Source organism: Erpetoichthys calabaricus, chromosome 7, assembly GCF_900747795.2.
Source record: "Erpetoichthys calabaricus chromosome 7, fErpCal1.3, whole genome shotgun sequence".
In the NCBI taxonomy this organism is placed as follows: Eukaryota; Metazoa; Chordata; class Cladistia; order Polypteriformes; family Polypteridae; genus Erpetoichthys; species Erpetoichthys calabaricus.
In genome coordinates, this window is record NC_041400.2 from 176,769,180 (window position 1) to 176,796,888 (window position 27,709).

The 27,709-nt window shown below is 42.4% G+C and overlaps 1 protein-coding gene across 1 annotated transcript in view; it reads right to left on the reverse strand.

Annotated features, from left to right (window-relative positions):
* Positions 1–24,005, reverse strand: part of LOC127528839 (2'-5'-oligoadenylate synthase 1-like) — a 34,390-nt gene extending 10,385 nt beyond the window's left edge. Inside the window, exons 1-4 of the mRNA XM_051930045.1 lie at positions 23,770–24,005; positions 15,209–15,377; positions 8,492–8,682; positions 3,054–3,214 (exon numbers count right to left, since the gene is read on the reverse strand). Of these exons, the coding sequence (XP_051786005.1) occupies positions 3,054–3,214; positions 8,492–8,682; positions 15,209–15,377; positions 23,770–23,925 (677 nt within the window). The 5' untranslated portion in view covers positions 23,926–24,005. The remainder of the gene's footprint in view (positions 1–3,053; positions 3,215–8,491; positions 8,683–15,208; positions 15,378–23,769) is intronic.
* Between the last annotated feature and the right edge of the window lie 3,704 nt (positions 24,006–27,709).

The window sequence follows — 27,709 nt, forward strand, 5'->3', positions numbered from 1 at the left end:
AATGGAGGAGCGCCCCAACTCCCTTCGAGTGGCTCAGCTGCAATATAACGGGCAGGGGTTGGCAAGTGAAGTGAGCAGGGGGCAGAGCCCCCTAGTTTCTCAAAAAAAACCATGTAAAAAAGCATTGCATTTTTTTGTTTCTTGAAAAATGACATTTTTATTAAATCTCATCTTTCTAATATAAAATGTGCAAAACACCGAAAGTACAAAGTCAGAAGTGTAAAAAGTATAATAATGATACAAATAATAATGATGAATATTTTAATTATATTTCAGTTCTTTGGATCTCATACAAACTGAAAGGCTGTGTGATACAAAGAACTGAAATATAGTAATAATATAAATGATAATAATAATAATATCAAATGAATAATAATAATGATGATGATAACGCTGATCTATATATATATAAAAGCCAAATACCACTGACTCACTCATCATGAAATCTCCCAAACCATGAGGACTTGGGGCTTGAACTTTGGAATGTAAGTTACCCTTGGCCCATAGGTGCTCGCTAAGAAACAATTTAAAAAATTTCGTGGTCCAAGCGTGAATTTTCTTATAGCTTTTTAGACCCGTTTGTATGTCTGTCCGCATTTCACGAGAGAACTACTTGACGGATTTAGATCGTTTTTTTTTTTTCTATAATTTGCTTGAACATTCCGTTGATTTTACGACTTCTCTCATTGTGCTAAGTATCAGAGTTCACTTGCAGGAGTGATATATTCACACTAATCCGAGACAGAGGCTGTGGGCCGAGGGGCGGGAGAAGAGTGACGTCAGGAGTAGAGAGCTGGGTGGGGCCCTCCTCACTGTCCTGTTTCGCTAATACGTGGGCGAAGCTGCAGGGGATGGCTAGTCCCATATCCATCCATTCATCCATCCATCCTCTTCTGCTTATCTGAGATCGGGTCGCGGGGACAGCAGCTTGAGCAGAGATGCCCAGACTTCCCTCTCCCCGGCCACTTCTTCTAGCTCTTCCGGGAGAATCCCAAGGCGTTCCCAGGCCAGCCGAGAGACATAGTCCCTCCAGCATGTCCTGGGTCTTCCCCGGGGCCTCCTCCCGGTTAGACGTGCTCGGAACACCTCACCAGGGAGGCGTCCTGGAGGCATCCTGATAAGATGCCCGAGCCACCTCATCTGACTCCTCTCGATGCGGAGAAGCAGCGGCTCTACTCTGAGCTCCTACCGGATGACCGAGCTTCTCACCCTATCTTTAAGGGAGAGCCCAGACACCCTGTGGAGGAAACTCATTTCAGCCGCTTGTATTCGTGATCTCGTTCTTTTAGTCACTACCCATAGCTCATGACCATAGGTTAGGGTAGGAGCATAGATCAACTGGTAAATTGAGAGCTTTGCCTTATGGCTCAGCTCCTTTTTAACCATGACTGACCAATGCAGAGCCCGGATCACTGTGCACGTCACACAGATCCGCCTGTTGATCTCTCGCTCCATTCTTTCCTCACTCAAGAACAAGACCCTGAGATACTTGAACTCCTTCACTTGGGGCAGGATCTCGCTCCCAAACCCATATATACTGTCAAAATACGTCTTTTGTGTGGTAGATCTTTGAACGGGAAAACTGCTTAGGTGTACGGTCATTTACCCAACACTGTTCAGCACAACAGTTCGTCTCAACAACAATTCTTTCAATCACATCATCATCAACAAATAACTTCAATTAAGTAAGTGGATCTTGGTGGTCAACGTTCACCTTTATTCAAAATCAAAACGAGGTGATACTGGTTTATTTGAAGCAGGGTCAACAGAAACCCAAATACGAGCGTCCCTTCCGGATTCATCAGAATCACTTTTGGTTTCACTGTTCATTTCAGTTCGTTGCCTGAAGACAGATTCACTTCGTCATCGTGGTTCCTCAACATCACTGCTTGTATCAACTGTCAAGAGCATACAACATCTGGGCTGCTAAAAAACATATCTAATGAGATGCCATTATGAGCCTAGGAGAAGATGCGTCTACACCGTTGCCCAGGTAATGCTCCAGTCTGACGCTTAAGTAAGACATGCCCATACTGTTGCCCGAGTAATGCTTGGCATTACCGTTGTTGGCACTTTTCCAGTCTGAGTAATCCTCGAATCGATTACACAAGACATGTCTAGAGAGTTGGCTGAGTGACTAACGTTTTTTACCACTGTCTTCACAGCCCGAGTGACATTCGGGTCTAATTATAAGGAGGTTAATAAAATAGAACCAGCAGAATTCCTTTAGCTTAAGAGTGACTCACATACTTGAAGACACCAGTGGAAATCAAGAGGAAGTGCATTTAGAATTGAAGCCAGGAAGCACTTCTATATGCAAAGAGTTGTGGGAATCAGGGACAAACGTCCAAGTCATGTACTTGAAGCAGAAATCTTGACAGCCTTTAAAAATTATCTGGATGAGTTATTGGCTAAACAGATGAGTTTGATGGACTGAATGGTTTTCTATCATTTGTCAAATTTCTTATGTTCTTAAAAAAAACAAACTAAGACAATAAAGGAAATTGATTTTCAGCAAGGTTTCCCAAACACAATCTAACCAGATTAAGGTGAGGAGCAGGCACTGATACAGTGTGTTGCTGCACCCACCATGCGGTGAACCACCTCAGGAACCCAAATTAGGACCCAAGCTCAGCTGTGCAATGGATGACACCTCAGCACCACACTAGTTTGAGCTTCGTGCAAATTTTAAAACAGGCTTGCACGTGACTGTCACTCCACTTTTATTTTTATTTAATTTTATATTATGCTCAATCAGAGCTTTTTTGGGAACTAAATACATTTTATCTGTTTTTATTTCTAGCGATATCTTAATTAGCTTACATTTACTTTATTTGTGCTCAGCAGAAGCCTTTATCCAAAGGAACTTAGAAACATTAGTCTCTCCAATAGTTGCAGATGGTGGTTGAAGTCTGAAGCCGGGATACCATATTGTCTGCTGTCAGGATAATTGCATGTTGAAGCCAAACAAAGTAGACAAATAAACCTCTAGGTTATAAAAATGATAAAACGTTGGGTGAGTTGTGAATTACTGCTCGAGTGGTGTCACTTACCTGTTGGCCATCGAGGTCTTCTTTAGGTTCTCTTCCAAGGCTTCAAGGGCTGGTGTTATATTTTGTTTGCAGTCCTCTAAACTTCTGAAAGACTCACTGAAGAACACAATGTCGATGTCAGACCAGTCTTGTGTATCTGTTCCTTTTATAAAAGAGCCACCCTGTAGTAGAAAGTCATAAGAAGCTTTACTTGACTGTGATATAGCGGGTCCGCGGCGCTAAACGGACGGCCAGTTTTTAAAGAAATAATCGCGGCTTAAGGAGGGGGCGTGGTGGCATGGCTGGAGCGGTTCCCAGGCACGATGCACTGCAGGCGTTTCCGCACTTAACCGCACAGGATGAGGGGTCGCCTGTGGCTGTAATTGATGCCGGGAGCTGGTAATCGCCACACCTGTACCATGTCCCCATTATAAAAAGGAGAAGCGCGAGTGCAGCGGGGAGAAATAAATAAAGGGAAAAGAATAATCAGAGGTGAAGGAGAGAAGAAGGCAGGAAGCCGTAACAGCTGGTGTGGGAACGAGCGAGCAAGCAGGTTCGCTGGTGAAGGCAGGTAGCTGGGAAGGAGAGCCCCGAAGGAGCAGCAGTGTGTGGCCGACACTCAGTGATGGGCAGTTGGAAGTGGTCATTCCTGCTAAGCGGTTTCTAGGAGCTGGAGTGACTGGCAGTATGGATGACTCGCTGCAGAAGGCAGCGGGAGTTGAGGAGGCTTGGTAGGGTGAGCCTCAGCGTGAGCGCCCTTGCCATTAGAAACCCAAGTCTCGGTCCGGTAAGGTAGCTGTACGGAGCCAGGGGACGGAAGGCAACCAGACAGATGTAAGGTCAGCTGCACCTGCAGATAGGGCAACTCCCCTGCTGCAAGGCCCATATGGGATGAGTAGGGGAGCCACCAGGTAAAAGGACAAGATACGGGCTTTTTAAAAAAGGGACTGCTTCCAGCCTATTGATTTTTTAACCTCGTTTTAAAGGATTATTTATTGATTTTTAATCTCCACTTATTGCACCTGCTTTTGTGGATTATTTATGAATTTTTGAAGCACTGCACTATTATTTTTAATAAAAGCACTGAACACCTTTTTCTCCATTCCTTTACTCGGTGTGATTTGTCCTCATTGCACAGCTCATCTGGTTACATAACCGAAGGTGTTGGGTTCAAGAGGCACCCAAAACAAGATTAGGGAGCATGGACCTGGACCTGCACCATCACATTGACAAGGCTGGTTCCTCATGTCCATCCCACTTCATCCAAGTTTGCTTTCTTCCCATAATGCACATGCTGTTGTAAACCTACATACTTTCTTTAATTTGTTTTGTCATGTGAGTTTGTCTTCATAGTTTTTTTGCATCTTGGCAGGCTGCGATTTTATTTTTCTTATTGGTGCCACCCATTTTGTGAGGTTCTTTGTGTACAGTTGCTAGCAAGAATGTAACCACTTGATTGCAGGAAGGATGGATAATGTCACCATCCGATTAAAGGTGTTGTGCTCTTCCAGGTTATCCGAGATTCTGGATTCAAAATAAAAACTTTTGTCGTGGTGAGTGCTTGTTTCTCAACTGCAATTTTGTTTGTTTTTTTGGTTTTGACTCGCAGTATTCTTTTGATTTTTCAACTTTTTTAAGTCCCTCTCCGGGTACCTGCTATCTACTGGATGCTATAAGTTGTAACAGGTAACTTAATTGATTTTCTTAACTGTAAAAGTGTTTTAGAGACCTGTGTAAATAAAAACCGGAGGACTCACATCTGTTCAAGTTTATTACTCTTCAGTGCCATACAAATCCAGTGCTTTTGTTAGCTCGGCTATTGTGGGTTACGGAGCACACCTCTAAAACGTTACACACTTATCAAAGTGCTATAGCTTTACTATCTAATATACTTTACGTATCTGTCCACTGCACTTGTCACCACCATCTATCACCTTTATACACTAATACATTTCACCCCACACTTCTGCCCCCTCTTAAACCTTACACCTCTCACTCACCCCCATAGGACGTATGACCGCCCCTTACAATTAGAACCCTCTCCTTCCAGACCTCCCATTTCCTCAGAAAAAGGTTAGAAAGTGACAACCTTCACATCAAAGTATAAAATGTAAGTATGGAAAATAAAATGATATCTAGATATGAATGAAGTGCCCTGTGTCATGTAAGCCACCAAGCACAGAACAAATAAACATTTACAATCATATGAAAAAGTTTGGGAACCCCTCTCAGCCTGCATAATAATTGACTCTACTTTCAACAAAATAAGATAACAGTGGTATGTCTTTCATTTCCTAGGAACATCTGAGTACTGGGGTGTTTTCCGAACAAAGATGTTTAGTGACGTAGTATTTAGTTAGTATGCAGTATGAAATTAAATCAAATGTGAAAAACTGGCTGTGCACAAATGTGGGTCCCCTTGTCATTGTGCTGATTTGAATGCCTGTCACTGCTCAATGCTGATTACTTGCAACACCAAATTGGTTGGATTAGCTTGTTAAGCCTTGAACTTCATAGACAGGTGTGTCCAATCATGAGATATAAAGGTATTTAAGGTGGTCAATTGAGTATTTGAGAGTCCCTTTGACTCTCCTCTGAAGAGTGACAGCATGGGATCCTCAAAGCAACTCTCAAAAGATCTGAAAATAAAGATTGTTGAGTCTCATGGTTTAGAGGAAGGCTACAAAAAGCTATCTCAGAGGTTTAAACTGTCAGTTTCAACTGTAAGGATTGGAATCAGGAAATGGAAGGCCACAGGCACAGTTGCTGTTAAACCCAGCAGGTCTGGCAGGCCAAGAAAAATACAGGAGCGGCATATGCACAGGATTGTGAGAATGGTTACAGGCAACCCACAGATCACCTCCAAAGACCTGCAAGAACATCTTGCTGCAGATGGTGTATCTGTACATCGTTCTACAATTCAACACAATTTGCACAAAGAACATCTGTATGGCAGGGTGATGAGAAAGAAGCCCTTTCTGCACTCACACCACAAACAGAGTCACTTGTTGTATGCAAATGCTCATTTAGACAAGCCAGATTCATTATGGAACAAAGTGCTTTGGAGTGATGAGACAAAAATGGAGTTATTTGGTCATGACAAAAAGCACTTTGCATGGCGGAAGAAGAACACCGCAAATCATGCTGTGGGGCTGTGTGGCTAGTTCAGGGACTGGGGCCCTTGTTAAAGTTGAGGGTCGGATGAATTCAACCCAATATCAACAAATTCTTCAGGATGATGTTCAAGCATCAGTCACAAAGTTGAAGTTACACAGGGGTTGGATATTCCAACAAAACAATGACCCAAAACACAGTTCAAAATCTACAAAGGCATTCATGCAGAGGGAGAAGTACAATGTTCTGGAATGGCCATCACAGTCTCCTGACTTGAATATCATCGAAAATCTATGGGATGATTTGAAGCAGGCTGTCCATGCTCGGCAGCCATCAAATTTAACTGAACTGAAGAGATTTTGTATGGAAGAATGGTCAAAAATACCTCCATCCAGAATCCAGACACTCAAAGGCTATAGGAGGACAGCGTCTAGAGGCTGTTAGATTTGAAAAAGGAGGCTCAACTAAGTATTGATGGCATATCTCTGTTGGGGTGCCCAAATGTATGCACCTGTCTAATTTTGTAATGATGCATATTGCATATTTTCTGTTAATCCAATAAACTTAATGTCACTGCTGAAATACTTCTGTTTCCATAAGGCATGTCGTATATTAAAAGGAAGTTACTACTTTGAAAGCTCAGCCAATGATACACAAAAATCCAAAGAATTAAGAGGGGTGCCCAAACTTTTCCATATGACTGTACTTTCATTTACCTTACACTAAAGCAACCTCATAGCTCCATTACCTGCAGTGTATAATGATTCACTATTCATTACGAAAAGTCCCAAATTCAGGCTATGTGACCTGATAAACAACAGGTCAGGTCAGGTTGGGGAGCATGCACTGGTACAGCGCATTGCTGCACCCACAACACGATGAAACAGCTTAGGATTCCAGTTGGCAACCTTTGCTGTCCAGTCTTAAGGGAAATGACCATCTATCTGCTGAACCAAGGTGTTATGTGAGTGTCCCCTTGGCCTGGTTCAGCTGCTTGGCTCCTCAGTAATCAGGATCTTGTAAGCTGGATCACCATCGGGGAATCACGCCACATGGCTGTAGTGCTGTAACTGACACTCCCTCACAATGCAAGTAGTGTGCCTCATTAGGGACTCTGTGAGCAACCAGACCAGCGGTACCCAAGGATTCTCTGAAGAAACACAGTACCGAAGGAGTGCAGTCTTAATCTCAGGTCACTGGATAGCATCCATGTCTCGCAACCACATAGAAAGACAGGAAGCACCAGGACTCTAAAGACTTGGACCTTCATCCTTTTGCAGAGATATTGAGACCACCACACACCCCTTTCCAGTGACCTCATGACCCCCCAATGCTCTCCCAATCCGTCTACTGACTTCATAGGAAGAGTCACCAGAGACATGAATGTCACTGCCGAGGTAAGTAAACCTGTCAACGAGGTCACCACTCTCTCCGTAGACAGACACACTGCTGATTAGGCTGTGCTTAAGAGGTCATTAAAGGCCTGATCTTGTTTTTTTTATCAGGACACTCGCAAGCCCAGACACTCAGACTCCTCACTCAGTCTCTCGAGAGCCTCAATCAGAGTCTCCATTGACTCCGCGAAGATCAGCCAAGGGGGTGGGCTCACTCACAATTTTGCCTAAAAAAATGGTCATGAATAAAGAATGGGACCAAAACAACCTCCAAGAGCAACTTCGCCCAACTATCCAAGAACAGTTTTGTGACCAACAATGCCTTTTCAAGCATGATGAAGCACCGGGCCATAAGGCAACAGTGATAACTAAGTGGCTCAGGGAAGAAAACATCGAAATTTTGTGTCCATGGCCAGGAAACTCCCCAGACTTTAATCCCATTGAGAACTTGTGGTCAATCCTCAAGAGGTGGGTGGACAAACAAAAACCCACCAATTCTGACAAACTCCAAGCATTGATTGTACAAGAAGGGGTTGCCATCAGTCAGGATTTGGCCCAGAAGTTGATTTCCAGCATGCCAGGACAAATTGTAGAGGTCTTGACAAAGAAGGGCCAACACTGCAAATATTGACCCTTTGCATAAACTTAATGTAATTGTCAAAAAACGGCCGTGAAACTTATGAAATGCTTGTCATTATACTTCAGTGTACCATAGACAAAAAGATCTAAAAATGCTGAAGCAACAAACTTTGTGAAAACCAATACTTGTGTCATTCTCAGAACTTTTGGCCACGACTAACTTGTAGTTTTTGACTCCTGTTCTCTTGACTATTCTTTGTGTCACCCATTCAAACAATCTTCATTTCTTGGTCTATCAAATCTTAACTGCTTTTTGGTTGTTTTTTCACAACAGTTATAACAATCAATTTTTGAGGAAGAGGAGGCTCTCACCTTGACAGCTCTGTTCACAGACACCGGGCAGCAATCAATAAGTAATCTTATCATTGTTTCCACCTCTGCAGAACAATCGATCTTTACAAGTCCGGTTACAGGTCGAAGCTTTGCATCCACAAACTGTCTCAGCTGCTGTGACCCTTTACTGAAAAGTATGCTGTGAGGTGAAAATCCAGTGGACATTCTAGCTGTGAAAAACAGAGAATTGTTGGGTCGGTAATGGTCAAGCTTGATGGTAAATTACACGAGGGCTGATTAGTCGGTCATTTATGGCAGTGAGAAAAGCAAGGCCATTGAGGATAAGTGCAGAAAGCTGGATTTTGCATTAGGTCTAAATTTTGACCCCTTGCCTGTTCCCAATTACAGCATTGCCCACTTCCCAATCATACCTATTGTTCATGGAAGACAAAAATTTTTTTCCTTTTTGAGATCTAGCTGGAATTCTATAAGAAAGCAACAAAATAATACAATAAGACAGAGAGGGGTTGGAGGCATGCGCTGATACAACATGTTGCCATACCCACCACACAACGAACCACCCGGATTGGGACCTGAGTGCAGCCGTGCAATGGGTGACAACTCAGTACCACACTGGAGCAGTGTAATGCTTTCTTTATGGTGGCTGGACTGCCAATCCTGCCACCAACCAACACCATACCCACCTTGCTCAAGGGCCCAAAGGAGTAGAGCCACTTCTGGACTTTACAGGATTCAAATCAGCAATCGCAAGGAGATCTGTAGCCTCAGAGCCACCACTCTTTGCATGGGTTATTATTTATGTGGATTTTCAGAAGGTTTTTGATAAGGACTTTGTGATCAAACTATTAGAATCAGACATTCAGGGTGTGATCTGTACGTGGGTTCAAATTGTATTCAAATGAATGAAGCAAAGGGTTATGCTGAGGTGAAATTTTCAGTATTTGGTGATGTCTCTTCTGTTATTAAGTCGGGTTTACGTAACCTTGGGGTTATTTTTGACCAGTCCCTGACGCTTGATTCATACGTAAAATCAGTCAGCTGCTCGTGTTTCTTTCATTTAAGAAATCTTTCTGAACTAAGAAATGCTGTCAGAATTGGAGATGCTTATTCATTCTTTTATTTCCTGACGACTTGATTACTGTAATGCTCTCTTTACGAGTTTGAGTGAGTCTCCTCTATCATGTTTCCAGTTAGTCTAAAATGCAGCCGCCAGGCTCCTAACTCGTGCTGTGATCATATCACTCCCATTTTGCATACACTACACTGGCTCCCAGTGTTTTATAGAATTAATTTTAAACTTTTGGTACTTACTTTCAGAGCTTTGCATGGACAAACTCCTGAGTACCTAACCAGCCTGCTCCAACGCCATACAGCTTGTCAGACTCTTAGATCTGGGCAACAGGGCCTCATAGTTGTCCCACACACTCAGCTGAAAACACGTGGGGATTGAGCCTTTCAGTCTGTGGCACCAAGACTATGGAATAGCCTGCCTTATAGTCTGTGTGCAGCTGAGTCTGCTGATTCTTTTGAAAAACTAGGGGGCTTCGCTCGCCAACCCCCATGACTGCGCTAAACTTGTGGATTTCACTTTCACCAAACAACAAAACTTTTCATTTTCGTAGATACGCCTCTTCATTGGGAAGACACACTACTTTTCCCTGATGGCAACACAAATTAGACGATCTACAAGTCTCCGACTTAAAGTTTAAAGCCAAACAATATCTACATACTTCTGTCATATCACCTATGTCCATATATTCGATCTCTTTTCGCTTTTACTTTTATCAATATCGCATTGAATTTTGATTCCATGTTTGGAATTACATTGTGACAACGCAACGTATAACTGCCCGTGAGTGAATATCGTTTCTTTCTCTCTACACGAACCATGTCTGACAACAGCATTCACACAAATGAGTAACGATTGAACCGTGTGCATTGCTGTAAATGTTTTAGATGTGGACAGGATTTTTCCAAATCTCTTTACATAAAGTCTTGTCTCACAGAGCTTGAAATTTTCTCTCGCAGGATTTCATTTTCACCAAACAACAAGTCTTTTAATTCTTGACGATACGCCTCTTCATTGGGAAGAAACACTACTTTTCCCAGATGGCAACACAAATTAGATGATCCACAAGTCTCCGATTTAAAGTTTAAAGCCAAACAATAATCACATACTTCTGTCATATCACCTACTGTATGTCCATATGTTCAATCTCTTTTCGCGTTTAACTTTTCATCAATATCGCATTGAATTTTGATTCCGTGTTTGGAATTACATTGTGACAACGCAACATATAACTGCCCGTGAGTGAATATCGTTTCTTTCTCTCTACACGAACTGTGTCTGACAACAGCATTCACACAAATGAGAAATGATTGAACCGTGTGCGTGGTTGTAAATGTTTTAGATGTCGCCGGGACTTTTCCAAATCTCTTTGCATAAAGTCTTTTCTCACAGAGCTTGAAATTTTCTCTCACAGGATTTCACTTTCACCAAACAACAAATCTTTTAATTCACGCTGATACGCCTCTTCATTGGGAAGAAACAATACTTTTCCCTGATGGCAACACGAGTTAGACGATCTACAAGTCTCTGACTTAAAGTTTAAATCCGAACAATATATTCGATCTCTTTTCGCTGTTCCGTTATTTCGCCGAGTAATAATTTCCGTTTGTTAGCGCTAATGCGATCTTTACTATCATTTTTTTGAGACTTTTGAATTTTTATACTTCCATTATCTCTAACCTGCTCTGCATGTTTATCGCGCCAACGTTTTTGAATTCTTTACGATGTTCTACTGTGTCATCTACTTGTTGTCTTTTATTTCCAGCCTCGGGCGTGGTTAAATCTCTTGGCACAAAGTCTCATCTCATGGGACGTGAAAGTGTCTCTCTGAGAAAATCACGTCTCGTCTCTCTTCCCAAGATTTTTTTATTATAATAGAGAGACATCTGGAAACATTTCTATTTAAACAGGCTTTTAATGAGTGTTGAGTAGTTCCTGTTTTGTTTATTTATTATTTCTGTTTTAACTGTTCTATTTGTAGTGTATTGCTGTTCAGTACTCTGTGACCTTTTGTCTATGAAGGGAGCTACAATATGTAATTAAACAACTACTACTACGTTGTTAAAAGTGATGTTCCTTAAGGGTTAGTGTTGGAGCTGCTCTTTTTAATATCAATAAATGACCAGGACAAGAATATAATCAATAAGCTGGTTAAGTATGCAGATGATACCAAACTCAATGGGCAGACAGTGAAGAATCAGCTAATTTCTTGCAGAGGGACTTGCACAACATGCAGGCTTGGGTGGACCTGTGGCAGGTGAAATTTAATGTAAGTAAATGATAAGGATTACAAGTACTGAATACACAGTGGCAGACACTTGACAGTACTCCTTAAGAGAAGGACCTGGCAATCAGAGTAGACATATCACTGTCTACATCCAGAGGGTTTACAGAAGTAATCAAGAAAACAAGCTTTTTTCATTTGCTAAGAGACAGTTGGCAATGCTGAAGTCGCTTACTCAAAACTCCTCACAGAGTTGGCACAACATCAGTTTATGTGGGCCAAACTGTGAATCGGTTTCCATTGCTTTCATACAAAATGCAGTCAATGACTAAACATCTCAAAATTCACAAATTCTTTTCTCACTCAAAATCCACCACCATCAAAACATGCAGATGCTTACATACTGTTATCAAAACTGTTAAAAAAAACTGAATGACGAGAATTTGCTAAATCACTATCAAGACCCTTCTAAAATATATTGTAAACACCAGATAATATAAAATAAATGTTGTCAATTAAAACAAGATCAAACACAGCGGGTCTGTGGCAGCCGAGTACCCAATGAGGTGTTTTGCTGCCATCTATATATATAAGAGGTCATCTTTGGAAACATGGACCAAGCAGGACAACAAGGAAGAAGAACTGATGCAGGAAGAGAAAGAGGGAGAGGCCATAGAAGGAGGGGAAGACCAAGGACAGTGGTCGCAGATAAAGGCTACAGTCATTGACCACGTACAGTGAGGAAGGGTTAAGAGTGCAGCCAAATCTGCAGAGTGCCACAGCTGCATCAATCATGACAATATCCCACCAAACCAGCAGGTAGGACTGTGGTACAGTGGGGTCCGGAGCTGATCGCCACCGTTTAGAATAAATAATCGTCACACTCGTGTCTTGGTAGGAGGGGGCGTGGTGGCATGGCAAGAGTGGTTCCCTGGTGCGATGCGAGAGTGGACGGCCCCACAGGTGTGGGATCGTCTGTGGCCCTAACTGGTGCCGGGAGCTGCTAATCATTACAGCTGTGCCACGTCCCCTTTTTAAAAGGGGAAACGCGAGTGCGGGGGGGGGGGGGCATCAGATTTGAGAAAGGAAAGAAAAAGAGACAAGAGAAGAGAATGAATGGAAGCAGGTGGATGGGAGTGAAGCCCTAAGAGGAGCGAGTGGCCAGTGCTCATTAGGGGGCGGTGAGTCACTTCTGTTGAGCGTTGTGGAAGCAGGAGCAACCATCATGCTCAGGGGAACTTTTCCTGGGTGGAGAGATTGGCAGCGGTGGAAGTACAGAATGCCCGTGCCAGATGGAACATGGATTAGCAGCGGTTCGGGTGGAGCAGGGCTCGGGGTTGCCCACAGATGCCGTGGACACGGGGGACACGGGGGACACGGGCCGGATGAGAAGGGAGTCTGCACCTGCTGGTTGACGTCTCTCCGGGCTGCGAGGTCCAGATAGGATAAGCCGTAAATGACGTCAAGTTTAAAGGAAGGCACCAGGGCTTGTTGGATTTTAAAATGAGTTTTGTGCGCTGCGTTGTTTTAACCTCATTTTTAATTGATTTTTCTGTTTATTAATTTTAACCTTCACAGTTCATTTTATGGATTATTTATTTGACAGTTTCTAACACACTGCATTACTTTGGACACTATTTGGTTTTGTTTTTTTTTGTTTTTTTTTTAATAAAAGCACTAAACTCTTTTGAATCTTCCTTTTGCTTCATGTGGTGTCCTCATTTGTACAGCTCATCCCAGTCACGACTATCGATGGTGTCGGGTTCAAGAGACTCTCTGATGAGAAGAGGGAGTATGGAGCCGGACAAGGATGCAGCCTTCAGCAGTTTGTCACAAACAAGGAAGGATGTTCGGTGATACATCATGGTGTGTGGAGTACAAGTCCTGGGAGGTTATGCTTAAGCTTTGTAAGCCACTGGTGAGGTCTCACCTGAAGTGCTGTGTACAGTTTTGGTCTCCATATTAGCACTACAGTAAGTTTAGAGATGAGCAACTAGGCTGATTCCAGGACTGAAAGATATGAGCTATGAGGAGAGACTGAAGGTGCTGAACCTTTACAGATTAAGAAAAGTGACAGGAAGAGGGGACATGATTGGAATTTTTAAGACTATAAAAGAAATTAACACAGTAGATCCAGTTGTTACTTTAAAATATGGCAACAAGAAGACAGGGATACATGTTAAAGGCAGATTTCGCACAAAAGTTAGAAGTTCACTCAAAGAACCAATGACAGATGGAGTGCGGTTCCAAGTACTGCTTTGGAGAGCAGGACTTTAGGGACTTTCAAATCATGACTTGATGTTGTTTTGAACAATCTACTGTAGGTCATGAGAATGATCACACTTGTTGGACTGAATAAACTGTTCTCGTTGCAACTGAATAGGCTCAATAAAACTGGACACTTGAAGACTGGAAGAACATATCCTGGTCTGAAGAATCTTGAGTTCTGCTGAGGCACACAGATAGTTTGGTCAGATTTTGGCACCAACAGCGTGAAATCATGCACCCAAACTGCCTTGTGTCAATAGTCCAGGCTGGTAGTGTAATGGTGTGGGGAATGTCTTCTTGGCACACTTTGGACCCGATAATACCAATCAGGCATCATTTGAATGCCATGACCTATTTGAGTATTGCTGCTGACCACGTTCATCCCTTTATGGCCACAATTAACCAATCTTCTAATGCAGGGGTGGGCAATGTCAGTCCTGGAGGAGGGCAAATATTGGCCTGAATTAAGGACTCCCCCACAGTAGTCCCCATCTCAGCTATCATGGACAGTGACTAATTCTTGTGATGGTTGGCAGTCGGCATCATTACCCGGCTGGGACACCTCCTTAATGGAATGACAGGGGAAGATGGCTTATGAAGGGTGCTATCTCCCTAGAGTAGTTATCTGGCAGCCCCCCTTGGGGGCTATGTGGGAGTTGGTATTTTTTGGCTCAGCCCTGTTGGGTTCTGGGGGTGCCACCAGGGGGTGCTGCAGAAGCTACAGAGCCCTATTTTGTCAGGCTACCGCCGCACCTGGGAGGACTTGAGGATCTCACTTACGAGCCACCTGGAGTATTCCCAGGTGCAGAATAAAAGGAGCCTGAGTCGGGAGGAGGAGGACAACACTTGCCAGGAGGAATGAAGGCAGAAGGAGATGGAGAGCCAGGTGGTGCTCTTTATTTGTGCTTGCTGTGTGATTCTGTGGACTGTGTACTGTACTATAGGTATGGGAGACGAGGGAAAAGTGCTTCCCCACTTAAATAAAGTGTGTGCCGTGCAACACTTGTGCCTGTGTCTGCTGTGTTTGGGACGGCTGGAGCGTCCTGGTGGTCACACTCTATAAACAGAGCTGAAGAGCAGGAATGATATACTGTATTCTCCAGTGGCTACAAGCAGGAACTGTTATGTGGAGGCTAAAGAAGCTTAACACAACGTCTTGACCCAGGATTCTTACCTCGCTTGCTGGTAGTAAAATCATGGTGCTGTCTCTCATGTTGTTCTCTTCCAAATATTGTGCCAAAGGCCTTTCGACACAAGCGACATGTCAGACAAGTTTCTGTGGCTATGAAGAGTGTCTCTCTTTGGGGTGATACCAAAGCCAGCCTCTGATTAAAGTGAATAACCTTTTGTGAGAAAAATGAATATAGTCGTTACATTACAATGAACATGAATGTAGTGGCACATTTCCCTTTACTTAACCAAATACTCTTAAACCCACTTAATCGATTCAGGGTTGTGGAGGTCCGGAGCCTATCCTGGCAGCACTGAGTGCAAAGCAGTGATATTTCAGTTCTGATACTAATTATAATTTTAGCTTTTATTTTATTTTATGAAATTAATTTTTATTTTTATTTCGTTCTAGTTTTCAGTGGAATCAACAATTTTTATTTTTATTTAGTTCTGTGCTTAAAATTTTAGTTTTTATTGTTTTTAGTTCTGGCCTATTTACAAAATATAAGCACAATTTTTGTTTTTTTTCTGTTGGAAGACCAAACACGTCGGCCTACACATATTTCAATGCAAGATATGCTTCTGTCAACAAAATACACTCACAGTTCATAATGTCATTAAATACAGCTTGACTATCAACGATCAAACAGATTAAGTGGCCTAATGATGGATGCATTCAAGGTGGAGATGGGATTACATCAGGGATCAGCTCTGAACCCTTTCTGATTTGCAATGGAGATGGACAAGTTGACAGACGAGATTAGACAGGAGTCCTCGTGTACTATGATGTTTGCTGATGCCATTGTGATCTGTAGCAATAGTAGAGAGCAGACTGAGGAGACCCTGGAGAGGTGGAGATATGCTCTAGAGAGGACAGGAATGAAGGTCAGTAGGAACAAGACAGAATACATGTGTGTAAATGAGAGGTAGGTCAGTGGAATGGTGAGGATGCAGGGAGTAGAGTTGGCAAAGGTGGATGAGTTTAAATACTTGGGATCAACAGTACAGAGTAATGGGGATTGTGGAAGAGAGGTGAAAAAGAGAGTGCAGGCAGGGTGGAATGGGTGGAGAAGAGTGTCAGGAGTGATTTGTGACAGACGGATATCAGCAAGAGTGAAAGGGAAGGTCTACAGGACGATAGTGAGACCGGCTAAGTTACTGTATATGGGTTGGAGACGGTGGCACTGACCAGAAAGCAGGAGACAGAGCTGGAGGTGGCAGAGTTAAAGCTGCTAAGATTTGCATTGGGTGTGACGAGGATGGATAGGATTAGAAATGAGGACATTAGAGGGTCAGCTCAGGTTGGACGGTTGGGAGACAAAGTCAGAGAGGCGAGATTGTGTTGGTTTGGACACGTGCAGAGGAGAGATGCTGGGTATATTGGGAGAAGGATGTTAATTATAGAGCAACCAGGCAAGAGGAGAAGAGGAAGGCCTAAAAGAAGGTTTATGGATGTGGTGAGAGAGGACATGCAGGTGATGGGTGTAACAGAATGAGATGCAGAGGACAGAAAGAGGAACAGATGATCCACTGTGGTGACCCCTAACGGGAGCAGCTGAAAGAAGAAGAATAATAATAATGAGTATAGTCAACAAGATCAAATGTTTCAACCCAAGAAACCAGTCTGTGCAAGCACGTTGCTGTTGAGCTTTAAACAAGCACGCATTCGAGAGATTTGTTCATGTTGCAGTGACGTTTGTTACACAGGTAAGCCACACAGTGAAAATATTCGCTTGACGAATGCCTGTGATGCAGGTGCACAGACAAAGTCCTCAGCCACTGGCGCCATGTTGACGATTTCTGCTGCCAGTACTGAAGTTCAGTCATGGTGACAGAGAAGTGCTGGACTTCCACTAAGTACTGGTTCAGCTGGTCCTGCACTGAATCTCTGAGACTCTTTTTCTTCTTCTCGCACGCTACATTTGCTTCTGCCTGTAATTAAAGTATTTACACACATTACTTTCTTGCTTTCTACCCGCAAACTTCTGTGCAAAACTCGCCATCGTCAACCACACGTGCTTATCGCTTCTAACTGACGAACCAAATGTGCTCAACAAACAAATAATGGTCCTTTATGGAAGCTGTGCCACGTGACTACAGTAGGGTTGAGGTACAAGATCACCGCATAGTAAACAGCGCAATATAATTGAGCACTCAGTGCGACCTGCAAAAAAACCCTCTGCACGACTGAACCGCATTGAACGAAAATGCTGTTGCATTTTATTTCGTTTTTAATCAATTTTTGTTCTCGTTTTAGTTCGTTCACATATCACTAATTTGTATCTTTATTTAGTTTTAGTTTCTCCCTTTACCTTAATTTCAGTTCTCGTACTTATAAAACAAAAAACAACATTTTAAGTTTTAGTTCTCCTTTTTGTTATGAAAATATTACTGGTGCAAAGGAAGGAAACGGTCCATTGTCAGCACTGACGTTCACACTGCAGGCCAGTTTAGAGTCACCTGTTAACCTGCCATCTTTGGAGTTGTGTGCGGAAAATGCATGCAGATACAAAGAGAATGTGCAGACCTCACATGGACAACAACTGGACGCACCGTTTAAGCAAATGAAGCAGCAGCACTCACCACTGTGCTACCATGCTGCCCCATCCTTTTACTTGATTTGTGGACACGTAGCTTAACCCCATGAAGATTAAACCACATTTAGTACTCTCAATGAAGAAGTACATTGAATTTGAAACATTTAAACTTTTCAGATGTGCTTAATAAGATGATAAATTCCTTTATTTAACATTGTGAATGGGTATCAGGCAGCTATCCCAGCTTTAGATAGATAGATAGATAGATAGATAGATAGATAGATAGATAGATAGATAGATAGATAGATAGATAGATAGATAGATAGATAGATAGATAGATAGATAGATAGATAGATAGATAGATAGATAGAAAAGTAGGAGGAGAAGGAGGATGCTAGGAGCATGTGCTGATTACAGTGTGATAGATAGATAGATAGATAGATAGATAGATAGATAGATAGATAGATAGATAGATAGATAGATAGATAGATAGATAGATAGATAGATAGATAGATGATAGATAGATAGATAGAAAAGTAGGAGGAGAAGGAGGATGCTAGGAGCATGTGCTGATTACAGTGTGATAGATAGATAGATAGATAGATAGATAGATAGATAGATAGATAGATAGATAGATAGATAGATAGATAGATAGATAGATAGATAGATAGAAAAGTAGGAGGAGAAGGAGGATGCTAGGAGCATGTGCTGATTACAGTGTGATAGATAGATAGATAGATAGATAGATAGATAGATAGATAGATAGATAGATAGATAGATAGATAGATAGATAGATAGATAGATAGATAGATAGAAAAGTAGGAGGAGAAGGAGGATGCTAGGAGCATGTGCTGATTACAGTGTGATAGATAGATAGATAGATAGATAGATAGATAGATAGATAGATAGATAGATAGATAGATACTTTATTAATCCCAATGGGAAATTCACATTGGAGTGATCAATAAATAAAAATAGAAAAATAAAAGTAGAAAAGTACACATACATATACAGTCATACACGGAGCTGCTGAAAAGGCTGCCACTCACGGCGGCGCCAGATGTTGATTGTTTACCACTCAGTAAGTGCTATGAGGTGGAAGGCAGATCGTACAAGACCCTGAATTATTTCAAGAAGACAGTGGGAAATCTCCATAATTCTGTTAGGCACTATTTGGTATGTCTATTCATGGTGTATTGAGTCCTCTAGCCCAGGGGTCCCCAACCACCGGTCCGCGACCCACTACCGGGCCGCAGCCGTCTGACAGCCGGGCCGCGAGAGAACTGCCGGCAACGGAGACTCAGACTTTTCAGAATGCTTGGTGGGCGGGGCTTTGCAGCGGCGCAGAGAGAGGAGAGAGAGACCGAGGTGAGAGAGTATTACAGTACAGCAAAGTATTGTTACAGTCCCGACAGTTTCCCCATATGACACGAGACTATAGAAATCTCGTTACTACGAAGTACATTCAACAGATGATTTCATTACAACGAGGTGACCTTGAAATGCTTGAATGAATCATCCACAGAGTAGTTAGATCTGTGGCCGCAGCTCAGTTGTACACATTTAGGCTAAACAACGATCCCCAAACAGAAACATTGTAAAAAAAATTCTTTCTTTGAACTTTCCTCGTACTGTTTTTTTTTTTTTTGATGTTTTTGTTTTCTGTGGTTTTCAGTGATACATTTTGCTTATTGCTTGTCAACATCTGAAAAACATCCATTGGAATTTAACTCATTGTCACCCTCCTATAGAAACGGCAGACACGAAAAAAACGATAACAGTGTTAATGTTTGTGATGTGCAGTCTGTTGGAATGGCAAATGCAAAGCATAGGTCTTTGTTATATGCAAAAAAAGAAGAAAAATCTCGGGTTGCAAACGTATGCGAACTGCTGAATAATAATAGAAATGTTATGTAAATTGTGTATAAAACTGCAACACACAACCCCCCCCCTCCAACACCGACCGGTCCGTGGAAAAATTTGCATCTAATAAATTGGTCCTTGCTGTCAAAAAGGTTGGGGACCACTGCTCTAGCCTAACGGAGAGGACCTCCTATCTGTGCAGAAGCAACTGCTGCTGACACAGGGAGCTCTAGGTGTGGTCTAGGACTTCTATATGGAAGTGACTCTCAGGCTACAACTAGGAGGGCTTTTAGAACATTAAAAGTGGCGATGACAATAAGCCATTTAGCCCAGTGAGCTTGAAAGAAAAAGAAAAAAGTCCTTGAAACTGCCCCCCCCCCCCCCCCCCCCCCCCCCATTACACTAAACCATCCTGACTTCATTTGTACCAGCACATTTTAAGTTAGGTGGCATGGTGGCACAGTGGTAGTGCTACTGACTTGCAGTAAGGAAACCAGGGTTCACGTCCCAGTTCCTCTCTGTGTGGAGTTTTCATGTTCTCTGGGTGCTCTGATTACCTCCCTTAGTCCAAAGACGTGCAGCTTAGTTGAACTGGTGATATTAAACTGGCCCGACTGTGTGATTGGGGTGTGTGTGTGTGTTTGCCAAGCGATGGACTGTCACTCTGGCCAGGGTTTGTTCCTGCCTTGCCACCAATGCAGTCTGGGATACCCTCCAGCAGACTCCTGTAACCCTGTTCAGAACTAAGCCAATGACTGAGATCATATATAACATTTAACCTTGTGCTTTGTTCTCTGATAACAGTTTATATATATGAAGTCTTATTTTTATACTTGGGACTTTTAATGTTTAACTAGTTCGGGACTTTACATAATACTTAATTCAGATGTGTGTTTCTGGAGTATACCATTTATCAAAAGCTGACTGGTGAAAATGAAAGTTCATTCAAATATGTTATGTAAATGAACCTGGCTGATATAAAGAAGTGCTGTGCGTGATTTCTTCAATCTGCCCTGCTGCTTTAACAAGAGCCTGTGGCTCTCCACGTACAGGTGCAAATAAACGACGTCCATGTTTGGAATTTCAAATATAACAATGGCTCAAGACTGTTCTTTATTGACTAAGCATTTTCCACAACTCTGTCCTATTCAACTGGACTGTCCAGGGCTTTGTAACAAAGGGGAAATTTTTGTTTACGACTGACATTAACCATTTCACAAAAAACAAGAAAGAGATAACTACCCAATTCTTATGATGCTTTCTTTTTAATTAAATGGCTTTACATATTTTTATTTAAAAGGTTATTTACATCTAAAGTAATATAGAGTAATATTCATGCAGATTATTAAAATATGTACATTGTTAACTCTGGATTCAGGTTTTATTCTCCAGTAATGTAACGATTACTGGTCTGTAGTCAATGAAATGTTACTCATAAATATATTATTAAGGTCGAGGTAGTGACGAATGCTGTTCAATAGGTCAGGCCCAGCTGTGGGTGCTGCTTCAGACAAACTCTGGTGCTTTCTTTACAAATATAAAAAAGGCAACTTTCTGAATGTTTCATGGCCTGTGGAGCAATGATCATACAGTGCCATTCTCAAGTCACTATTAGATAGATAGATAAATAGATAGATATGTAAGGCACTATATAATAGATAGATAGATAGATAGATAGATAGATAGATAGATAGATAGATAGATAGATAGATAGATAGATAGATAGATAGATAGATAGATAGATGTGAAAAGCAGTGTATAATAGATAGATAGATAGATGTAGATCTTTTATTGATCCTTAGGACAAGCTGCAGTGTTACAGTACCCCATATGTAATAAGTCTAAAGGCAAAATCACCACTACAACCCTAACTAGGACACATGGAGTCAAAATGAATGAATAAATTAATATCAATAATCTGGTAAAACTTTAGTTTGGATACTGCAAACTTAAATCTATTGCTTATTTACTATTATGTAACAAGACCTTAGCATACACTTCTTTGGGTCAACAGAACACTTTCAAATCATTGGTAAAGTGCAATGCGGCCTTCTAACATAACTTCACTTTGGGGTGGTCTGAGGTGGCTTAACTGAGACACATTACTGTTAATATTATATATTGTAGCAGACAGACTGGCATCCCAGCTGAGACGGATTACCTTCCCTTACCTAGCTGGTAGGCCAACATAATGAAGGGAAGAGCAACAGCACTGGAATCCCTGCAGCAATGGATGTGAATCACATGTCTAGCTGGGAGGCCATAGGACAAAATAGATGGAGCAGTATTACTCTTTCTCTTTTCCAGTAGACCACATACATGGGACAATGGGAGGCTGCCTCTCACATGCAGGTTGATCTCCCCATACATTGGGTGGCAGCATCCCTTATGGCGAACCACAGTATGGATGCCTGCCGGGTACCATTGGAGTTGTGGTCCCATAACCCTGCCCTGTTGTGTTCCATGGGTGCTACCAGGGGAAGCTGTCAAGTAGGGATGGCTCAGGTTCCACCTGACCTGGAAGCGCTTTCTGGAGGCATGCAGTTGTAACTGGAAGTATTTCTGGGTTACTTAAAAGAAAGCCCTCCACTTCACAGTGGGGAAAGGTGATGGACAAAACTTGCCTTTGAGGAGTGGAAGAGAGAAGGAGAAATAAGGATTGTGCAGTGTGAAAAGAAGCCTGTTAAAAAGGCACACAATTCAATAAATACTTGCTTTGAACGCGGACTCCTGTGTGTGGAGCGGTGTCTGGAGTTTTGGGGCTCAGTGACGTCCCCTACAGACCACAATATTTGGTTTAAGACCTGTGAATCCTTCATATTAACAAGTAATTTAACCATCATGTCCATATGCCACAATGCACAGAAATAGATAACAGATCGACTCTTTAATTCCATCTGGGGGGGTAAACGTTAACATTTAACATTATATATAGTTATTGTCTGTTTTTTACCTGCATTATTATCATTCTTTAATTTAATATTATTTATTGTATCAGTATGCTGCTGCTGAAGAATGTGAATTTCCCATTGGGATTAATAAAGTATCTATCTATCTATCTATCTGTCTGTCTATCTATCTATCTATCTATCTATCTATCTATCTATCTATCTATCTACTTGCAAGTGTTATGAAGACCCAATCAAGCCTTTATGAAGGGTCTTGTTACATGAGCTCTTTCAGGGCTAATGTCGACTTTTGTCAAAATTCAGGGGAAGAGGACGGTAATCAGCTGTAAACTGCAAGAAAACTCACCCTTACGTTTTAGTTCGACTCTCTTTGCTAGAAGGAAAGTAGCAAAAAACAAACAACCTCTAAAATGATATCGACATCTGGCGAGAGTCCAAAGCGAATGTGAAAAGCAAAATACTCCATGGACATTTTACGTAATTTTGTTGAATAGGACTTTGACTTGTCAGACTCCAAGTTTGATGAAAGTGATCTGGAGATGGATATCGAAAATGAAAGTGAGGTACCAGCATCATCTGATCGGTCCCCAGCTGATCGTGGTGCTGAACACTTTTGTGTAGTTGATGCGCCTACAGCAGCATCTGCCTGGGAGGACCACCACTTATGATAACCATATTGCGTCACCGCCACCCACTTGCTGTGCGAAGACAGCCAAGCAGCCAGTCCACTGTGCATTCCTGCTGACCACCTAGGTGCCCCCACGCAGCCACTGCCACCAGACATGCCAAACATGCACCATCAACAGCCACAGCACATAGCAACAGACGTTTTATGTTGATTTATGTGTGAAACCATCGCTTTGTGTTTGAGTTTTTTGGAAAAAATATTCAGCCCTCAAAGAGTTAGACTGAACGAGTAATTGATGCATTTTTGCAGTACCTAAACTAAAGTGTTACCAATGCTGAATGGTAACTAGGACCTCCAATAGCGCTCCCTGCAGGACAGTGACAGAATCAGACTTCTGCTGCAGGTGTCAGGGTGTCAAGCAGAGGGTGTGAGATGTCGTTCATGATAGACAACATACCTCTTTTTGCCACTGTCTCCAGAGAGTCCAGGCCTGCGCTCAAAACCAACCCAATGTATTTTTAGTGTACAACTTAAAACTACCTAATAAAAGTAGTCAATTGATTTAGAGGTTATGTCAAAAATGATGCTATTTAAAAATGAACGTATTGATATAAAGTATATCTCTTACCTGCTTGTGCTCCTGCATGCTTTCTCGTAAAATTTCTCTTCCACACATATCGCAGATGTCTTTACCAATATGCTGGGTCCGAAAGTGAAGTTTGAGGGCAATTTGGCTGGCAAAATCATTCCCACATCGATCACAATTATAAGTTCTCCAAGACATAATCTCTGTGACGCTTTAGCTGAGTTTATAAAAACAAAACAAAACATAAAGATTGTTACAAATCTTTACAAATCTTTGGGTGTTGCGCATATAGTGTAAAGCTTGAGATTCATTTCATTCACTTAAGGAATCACTAAGGTGCTGCTTGTTGTGTAATTGCCATTGTTAAATGCACATTTGCTCTGAGGCACTGAGCTGGAAGGGTGAGTGTGTACGGCGTCTCCAGGATACCTGCTAGGCAATAGCCAGCACTCGCCCGACAGAAACAATTAGCAACCTCCATTGCAGTTCCATATAGTCTTGATAAAAGAAGACAATATGTATATATGATCAAAGGAACAGCAAAATCTATGGAGCCCAATGCATTCAATTATAGTGCATAAGTGAGGTTGACACACACTTTATGCAAGTATGTTCCTCTCTGTTAAAGCACAAATAAAAAGTAAATGGATGAATTTTTATTCTTACTATATTTTTAATTATTGCATAGTATGCTGACTTATGAGTGAAGCGTTGTTTTGAACTGAATAGCTTGCACAGCAAACAAATCACCCTTACAATAAGTAAACACATCCTTAGGCAATTTACAGATGCAATCTAATTATTTACACGTGTTTGAAACTGGCGGGTCAAGTGGCTTGCTGAGATGAGGGTGGTGGTCGTTGGTGACTAAAGTGTTGTGCTTTAAAGCACTGGTTGCTGGATGAACATTTTTTAAGAAAGCAGTTGTAATGTAATTACCTTGGCTAAAGGCACCAACCCAATATCTATACAAATAAAACTGTAAACTCCAGTCTTTTAAAGTTTTCAGCTTTATTTGATGTTATTTATCCAATTTGCACACTAAGGACCTCATTTCAACCCTCAGATTACATGTGTCTGTTTGTTTTTTTGTTTGAATACCTTCTTCTTCTCCTTCTTCTTTTGGCTGACCCCATTAGATGGATCACCATATCCATCTATCCCCATCTTTCATGTCATTTTCTGCCACACCCACTGCCTTCATGTCCTCCCTCATCACATCCATAAACCCCCTCTTTGGTCTTCCTCTGTGTGTCCTGTGGTGGGTTGGCACCCTGCCCGGGACTGGTTAATAATCCATCCATCCATCCATTTTCCAACCCGCTGAATCCGAACACAGGGTCACGGGGGTCTGCTGGAGCCAATCCCAGCCAACACAGGGCACAAGGCAGGAACCAATCCCGGGCAGGGTGCCAACCCACCGCAGGACACACACAAACACACCCACACACCAAGCACACACTAGGGCCAATTTAGAATCGCCAATCCACCTAACCTGCATGTCTTTGGACTGTGGGAGGAAACCGGAGCGCCCGGAGGAAACCCACGCAGACACGGGGGGAACATGCAAACTCCACGCAGGGAGGACCTGGGAAGCGAACCTGGGTTCCCAGGTCTCCCAACTGCGAGGCAGCAGCGCTACCCACTGCGCCACCGTGCCGCCCCTGGTTAATAATAATAATAATAATAATTCATTACATTTATATAGCGCTTTTCTCAGTACTCAAAGCGCTATCCACACAGGGAGGAACCGGGAAGCGAACCCACAATCCTCCACAGTCTCCTTACTGCAAAGCAGCAGCACTACCACTGCGCCACCTGTGAGGATTGTTTCCTGCCTTGTGCCCTGTGTTGGCTGGGATTGGCTCCAGCAGACCCCCGTGACCCTGTGTTCGGATTCAGCGGGTTGGATAATGGATGGATGGATATTCTTACCTTAACCGATTATATAAATATACCCAGCCAACACCAGGTAATAATAAACTCTATAATGTACACATGCTGTAACATTCAGGAGCATTTGGCGACTTAATATGAAACTTGAAGCGTTTCACTTTCTTTATTTACTTCATCCAAGTGTCTCTTGTTACACTTTTGTTTATGAAATAAGTTTTGTAACAATGAGTCACACTGAAAAGTAATAGTGATAAGAGAATGCAATTGCATAAGTTAGTAGTCTACATGAAATACTTTCTTTTTAACAACACTTTACAATGGAGTTAAAAACAGAGCACAAAGAGACTTGTGGTGGCTCAGTGGCTCTCATAAACAGCAGACTACAATTCAAGTGATGGTGTTAGTTGTGGTGGGTCTGTGACTAATTGTTGTTCAGTTTTCTTAAATATAACATTTCTGAAAGTACGCTCAATATAGTAGTATCCAATAATTGGCAATTGAAAGATAACCATTAATACCAAATGACCAATGCTAGCATAAAATCACTATGTACTTTACTCTATGAAAGAAGAAAATTTGAATATAACTTTAAATATTAGTATTAGTTAAAACACAGACATTCGTTAAGATTTTATAAATAAGTAAAAACTTGGAAAGGAACTGATTTATTGATGGAAGGGATGGCCGGTAGCCTTATCTGGTCGGGACACCCATGAGATGAAAGGACCTGGGGAGAAAGCATGCATAGGGCATTATCTTCCCAGGAACGCTAGATGGCAGCCCCCCCTGAGTTGCAGCAGATTCCCACAGGGCAGCATGGGACATGGAGTTCTTCAACTCAGCCCTGTTGGGTTCCATGGGTGCTGCGAGGGGGTGCTACAGGGACTGGGGAGTCCTATTTCATGGGGTTTGCATTTCACCCAGAAGTTCTTTCGGACCACGTGTACGGAAAACTGGAAGTACTCCTGGGAGGATGATAAAAGGAGAGTCCTGCCTCAGATGGACGAGTCGGAGCTGGGATTGGAGATAGGCAACACTCGACTGGAGGAGTAGCGGTGTGGTAGAGAGAGGGGGAGAGAAGAAGAAGAGACACCTGTTTCTTGTTGGTACAACGTATTTTGTAATAAAACCCCTTTATTTGAAGCCAGGACTGTGTTTTGTGTGTTCATGTTTGGGGTTTTGGGGCTCCGTGGTGCCCACTAGCCTTTACATTGTATAACAGGAATACGAATGGTACACAATGGGCAATAAGATTAGGGGCTTGCTTGCTGTGATCATTCGTGTACATCTAGGACTGAAAGATCAGGGGCTGGGCACCACAGAAGCCCCTCACCTCCTGATGTCACTGTCCATTTCTAAACTTATCTTATATTTCTATCAGTTAGGGCGGCTGCACCTTTTCCATGTTATTAATTAGTTCAAACACCATTTAGCTGCAGGTTGATATTGTCATTTTTTACAATAATAATCTGTAGATAATATTAGTTCAATCATTTCAGTCTTATATAAGCTTACATGATTGCTGTCCATCCATCCATCATCCAACCTGCTATATCCTAACTACAGGGTTACGGGGGTCTGCTGGAGCTAATCCCAGCAAACACAGGGCGCAAGGCAGGAAACAAACCCCGGGCAGGGTGCCAGCCCACCGCAGGGCACACACAAACACACCAAGCACACACTAGGGCCAATTTAGAATCGCCAATCCACCTAACCTGCATGTCTTTGGACTGTGGGAGGAAACCCACACAGACATGGGGAGAACATGCAAACTCCACGCAGGGAGGACCCGGGAGGTGAACCTGGGTCTCTTAACTGCGAGGCAGCAGCGCTACCCACTGCGCCACCATGCTGCCCTGATTGCTTTCACCATCTATTTATTTCCAGAGAAGTGCTTTTTTTTTGCGTTCCATTAGTTGATTCACCTAAACCAGCAGGAGAAGGGCACTGTTTGCCCACTCTACTCAGCATCTGACTACCTTGCATTGGGCATCTGAGCAGCTGTCAGACAAGTAAACCAGGAAAATACACAAAATATACAAGTTCAAGCAACTGCTCTCATGGTAAAATTGAAACAGTAAACTCA